Raw genomic sequence first — 5,758 nt, forward strand, 5'->3', positions numbered from 1 at the left:
AGTTTTATTTAAACATTCGCTTGTAGCATTTGCAGCTTAGAAATTACTTTTGCCACAAACAAGTTTTTCATTTGGAATAGATGCTAATTTAGTTATAATTTCTTTTTTACCAGTTATGTGTTACAGCTACAATAAAAATAAATGAAAACTTGCTCGTTAGTCATATAAGCTAAATTGTATAGGTAAGCATTTATAAATACATATATGCAAACATATTTATAAATAAAATATGTATATGTATGTTAAAAAAGAGCAGACACTACTGTATACAGCTCATAATTTAACAGGCAAAACAAAAACAAATTTGTAAATTATAAGTTTTTAGAAAATTTGTTCACATGGAATTCGCGATAAGGCCGGTTATCTACCTAGTAGAGATGAGTTTTCGTTGCAAATTTTATATGAACTTTTCTAGTATAAAAGCTTTTGTTAGAGCTTCCTCTGTCGCATGCTGCAATAATATGAAAGAGTTCAGTTTTGAGCATGAAAAATAATCTGTGCACTGATACTAAAATTTTTAAACAAATTGCACAAACAAAAACTAAATGGAAATTATTTTTTAATAGAGTTGTGTACGGCATTAAAATAACAATCATATTAATACGATTCAGCCAGTGTTTTGTCAGGGGGCGCCATGCATCGAAAGCTTAGAAATATCGAAAAAAAAGTTTTATTTAAACATTCGCTTGTAGCATTTGCAGCTTAGAAATTACTTTTGCCACAAACAAGTTTTTCATTTGGAATAGATGCTAATTTAGTTATAATTTCTTTTTTACCAGTTATGTGTTACAGCAACAATAAAAATAAATGAAAACTTGCTCGTTAGTCATTTAAGCTAAATTGTATAGGTAAGCATTTATAAATACATATATGCAAACATATTTATAAATAAAATATGTATATGTATGTTAAAAAAGAGCAGACACTACTGTATACAGCTAAGCATTATATACATACATAATTGAATGTACATATATGCAAAGTTATATGCATATATAGAAAAATAAATGAATATTTAGAGGCGCATAAGTAGTGGCATTAGAGTTTTAGTTCTAATTACTTAACAAAAAAAAAAACTGTAAACAAAAATTTATATAATTTTATAGAGTATATGCGTAAATAAGCCAATGTAAATACATACATATGTTAACTTAATAGAATTACGAACAAAGAAAGTGAAATAAACAAACAAAAAATCAAAAATAAATAAATGAAGTGCAAATGCAATGTAAGTATGTAACCTGTAATGTTTTAATATTAAGCAAAAAAAAAACGGAATAATTTTAAATTTTGTTCACTAGGAGTGGGTTGAATGCGCGCGTACATGTAGTGTTTTGCACACTTCTTTTCTACAACTCTTTGAATGCATTTATTATGCAAAATGAAATTAGATGTTTTGTAAATGTAAATATGCGTGGCAGTTAAATGTGTGAAAGAATTGCAGAAACACTTTTGCATGTATGCTAAAGAAGCACGGCTTTGATTTTCTAAATGTTAACAGATTAGCTAAGCGCGCATTTTCTAACAAGAGCCTCTATTTTTGTTTGACAACTATGTAATGTATGTAAAAAGAAATTGTAAATTACACTAACTAGGAAATTGCTGCTTTTTGCACGTTAAAACACTTGCAAATCCTAACCGAAATAAAAATCATATATGTACGTACATATCGATGGTCCGGTGCAATAACGACATAATTCAAAATTCAAAAAACCAAAACTGTTACTACTGCTAAGTGGCTCTTGCCGCAGATCCTTGTCTAATCAATTTCCATTACTTACTAACGTAAGCCGTAGGGACTGCTAAAGTAAGTACAATTAGATTAGACATGGATTCGACAAGGATTAGAGACATGAGACACTTAACAGTAGTAACAGTTGTTTTTTGAATTATGAATTGTGCCGTTATTGCACAGTACCATCGATATGTATGTATACAAGCTATTCTTAACATTTTATCATCGAGGTTAATAAACTTGCTAAACAAAAAAAATTAATATTTAATGTCCAAGCAAAGCAAAAAAATAATGTAAGCTCGTANATCGATATGTATGTATACAAGCTATTCTTAACATTTTATCATCGAGGTTAATAAACTTGCTAAACAAAAAAAATTAATATTTAATGTCCAAGCAAAGCAAAAAAATAATGTAAGCACGTGCTCAAGCACTCACATGTAATTCAAAATCTATTAGTACGTACAATTTAGCTACTAAACAACTACTACTACAAAAACTATGCGCGGTGAAATTTTAAATAAATCAATGTATTAACGTCTTTTAAATCCTCTCACAGTACATCTTAAAGAAATAGTGCGCCCTTCAATGTGGTATGTGTTAAAAAAAAAAAATTATGTATGTACATATTTGGGTTTTCCGAGCTTTTCTCTATTTACTGTTATTTTTCTAGATACTTTTAATTGAAAATTGAATAAGAAATATTCAAAGTTTAAATAGGTATACTATAAGTGAACTTAAATGCATTCAGGTGAGAGTATGAAATAGTAGCAGTTTTAATGTAATGGCAACACAGCAACTAAATCTAATGCATAATTAAATTAATTGTGTCGTCTAAAAATTATTGCTTTAATAAAAAAGTACTAAAATAAAACAAAATAAAAAAATCATAAAAAAAAGATATCGGATTATTTTTACTTGTAGATGGCATTGTCGCCAACTTCAGGATAATGAAGTGTTTTCTGTGGAACGTTTGCTTTCGAAGTTATGGGGAGTCGCCAAACACGACGTCACACGTCACTCTATAACAAGTTATATGTATTAATATTTTCAGTCTAAATTTTTGAAGGAACTGTGTGTGTGTGAAAATGGCATCGTTTTCTGTCATTAGTTAACTAATTGCACTTTCAGACGCCTATGTACTCACATACGGAAGTGTGATCCATATTAATCAATTGTGCGTTTCTGTTTCATTTGCTGTAAGCAATTCGTTTTCAGCGCATTTTCGTTGCGATACCCTAGGCATTTATTCCTGAGAGGTCAGTTCCTCGGCAGATATCAGATTAAAGAAATCCCACGAAAGGGAGTAGCCCTGTCTGAAATCCAGAGGTTCCCAATAAACATTTAGAAAAAGGACATTGCGCTACGAGACTCAGTAGCCAGTAGCCATGCGTAATGCAACATTTACTATATGGTTGTACATCGGCTATCCTTCGCCATGCATAATTGAGCCACAAAGTATCACGTTCGGCGTGAGTTTCTAGTAACGTTATATCAATTAGGATGATGCAACAGTGTTTCAAATTTTCGCCGGCGCTACAGTATTGCCGCTTTCATTACGTGCCTCGTACATTTATAAACTATAATTGATGGAAATGTCCAATTTGCGCAACTAAGTTCCGCTTCGGCATTTAACCGTACTAGTTGCGGATATTACATTGATTACACTGCTTTGCACTTGCATTTCCGAACAGAGGAAAGGTGTGAAGTTTTGCCCAATTTAAAAACTTTATATTTTTATAAGATTTTCTTAGTTTATGTATTTGAAAAAAATGCAAAACAGCATAAATGTATATTTTAAGTATGCATGTACATATGTACATCTACATATATACATATGAATGTAAGAATAAACAACAATCAAAAACCCACCAGCCTGGTTATGTTGTTGTTATGGTTATCAGGTTTTCTGGTTCATAACATAGCCACATAACCTGATAACCAGGCAGGTGTAAATACGTCTGGTATTTTATTTTTTCTTGTTTTTTCATGAAACATTAATATTTGTATAGAGCGCGCATTCAACAAAATTTGCATTTTTATACTGAATATGCAAAAACTTAAGGAATATGCATCTCATATTGCAAATGTATAAAAGACAATAGGAAGAAATGTTCAGCTTAATTGGCCAACTAGGCGGTTGGTTTTATGCCCTTCGTCTTAGGTTCCGGTGGATCAATCAAATTACCGTGACGCACTACATCAATGTTACCCAAGCGCACCATCTTTTCTTCCCATAGCGCGATTTCCTTTCTGTAAAGTAATTATTTCAAATATCGTATTAGAATTTATTAGAATTACATACTTGACTAAGTTACATAATTCGCTTCACAAATTAGTACTTACTTATACAATTCCATATCTTTGCGTGATTCTACTAAGAACACTTCTTTTTCCTTATCTGAAAGACGGGACCATTTTTCCGTACACCTCTGATGCCATTCTCGATATGTCTGCTTTATCGGTTGTGGCGAATTTGTACGCTCTTCTCTGAGGAATCGTAAAAATGCCGAGGCGGGTCTTTTAGGACGTCCAAGTTCTTTGATGCGCTTTCGCATCATTCTACGCTCCTTCGCATCTTGTATATCCTGTTTAAGCTGTTTTAGCTCGGCACGTTGTTCATCAGACATTTTAGCTTCGTATTTGGCACGAATTTCTACAAACGCTTGTTGTTCACGTTTGTATTCGTCTTGCAGGCGTTTTTTTAATGCTGCATCAGCATCGCTCCATCGCTTCGATACTAATCGCACCACATCGACTGTGCTAAATTTGGGATTTTCAGCAAGTATTTTTGGCCGCTGATCTTGCATGTAGCGAAAGTACGGAGTTAATGGCTTTTTCGGGCGCGGAGGTAGACCAAGTTTCTCTTCAAGTGTGCGGACAGAAGATACGGACCTTAAAGTGAAGTTCGCAATGGCCGCTGGCCTGTCGGTAGAGATGGAGATAGGAGCAATTACCGGAAGAGTGGCAGTTAGAGAATTTGATGATTGTAAATCGTTATTATTGTCCGTTTGTCTGTCATTTTGTTTGGAAGACTTGGACGGTTGATTTTTTATCACTTGCCTGCATTTGTTGACCAATGAGCCGAAGAAAGAAGTCTTCGAGAGCAGCGGGGCCGTGAGCATCATTTTGTTTATAAGGATGATAAAGTTAGGATATTTGCTAAGTAGTTCCACTTCACCTGGCTGGCGGATTTCGACGTATGTATATACTTGGCTTGGTAGTTAGTTGAAAAGATCTGCAACCAAGCGGTATTTACATAAGGAAACGCGCAACGAAATGACAATTGCTGACCAAACGTCATGCGCCAAAAGTAAATGAAAGCATGGCGAGATTTGAAAATGCAGCACGAAATTAATGAAAAATAATTACCGAATTATTTTTTGTTATTGAAAAGATAATAAATTTTATTTCAAATATAATTACCTTTAAATTTTCTAAATATAAAACACATCCAATTTGTTTCTTCTTTTTTCTAATTTGATTTAGCCACACTGAACACACCCGCCGGCTTAGGCTTGTCTTTTTTGACATCCTAATAAACAACAAAAAGAAACAATCAACAGCTGATATAAGGTTCGTTCGTGTAGCTGTTAATTGTTCATGTTTAACCAGAACTTACAAGTTTTTGCGTTCGCGTACGCAAAAAACTTGCAAAGTAGGGGAAATTGAGAGAGCAAAGTGACATTTCATTTTGAGGGGAAAAGTGTGTTTGCATTGTTCAACTTTGCGTTCAACATTTGCGTTCAACATTTGCGTTCAACTCAGCACAGGGTTGCACGAAAAAAAAGTTGAATGGCCTAAAATATCAAAATATGAAAATTTATCAAAATATTCGCCATAAAAAGGTGTTTGCATTGTTCAACTTTGCATTCAACTTTTGGTTGAATGGTCTTTCAACTAATCGCTTTCAACAAAGTTGGTCGCCAGCCAACATTTAGCCATTCAACTTTTTTTTCGTGCAACCCTGCGTTGAGTTGAACGCAATTGTTGAACGCAAAGTTGAATAATGCAAACACTGCT

General features: G+C 33.3%; 1 protein-coding gene across 3 annotated transcripts; it reads right to left on the reverse strand.

Moving 5' to 3' along the window:
* Positions 1–3,727: 3,727 nt before the first annotated feature.
* TFAM (mitochondrial transcription factor A) lies at positions 3,728–5,268 on the reverse strand. Of its 3 annotated transcripts, XM_017629151.1 has the most exons (4): positions 5,162–5,252; positions 4,799–5,024; positions 4,082–4,660; positions 3,728–3,988 (listed from the first exon to the last, which is right to left on the reverse strand). In XM_017629151.1, the coding sequence occupies exons 2-4, from the start codon at positions 4,861–4,863 to the stop codon at positions 3,868–3,870; spliced, it is 765 nt and encodes a 254-aa protein (XP_017484640.1). In that variant the 5' UTR covers positions 4,864–5,024; positions 5,162–5,252; the 3' UTR covers positions 3,728–3,867. The 3 variants fall into 3 exon arrangements, with proteins under 3 accessions (XP_017484640.1, XP_017484639.1, XP_017484638.1); XM_017629150.1 differs by having other exon boundaries at positions 4,082–4,973; positions 5,162–5,268; XM_017629149.1 differs by having other exon boundaries at positions 4,082–5,024; positions 5,162–5,259.
* Positions 5,269–5,758: the final 490 nt, after the last annotated feature.

This window comes from Rhagoletis zephyria, unplaced genomic scaffold (genome assembly GCF_001687245.7).
Source record: "Rhagoletis zephyria isolate East Lansing unplaced genomic scaffold, Rhagoletis_zephyria_1.1 Rzeph_scaffold_06553, whole genome shotgun sequence".
Classification (NCBI taxonomy): domain Eukaryota; kingdom Metazoa; phylum Arthropoda; class Insecta; order Diptera; family Tephritidae; genus Rhagoletis; species Rhagoletis zephyria.

Excerpts from the sequence above, each read along its gene's own strand:
- TFAM (XM_017629150.1), bottom strand. The coding sequence starts at position 4,863 with ATGATGCTCACGGCCCCGCTGCTCTCGAAGACTTCTTTCTTCGGCTCA. Across the intron at positions 3,989-4,081 it reads AAAGATATGGAATTGTATAA|AAAGGAAATCGCGCTATGGG; the intron begins GTAAGTACTAAT and ends ATTACTTTACAG.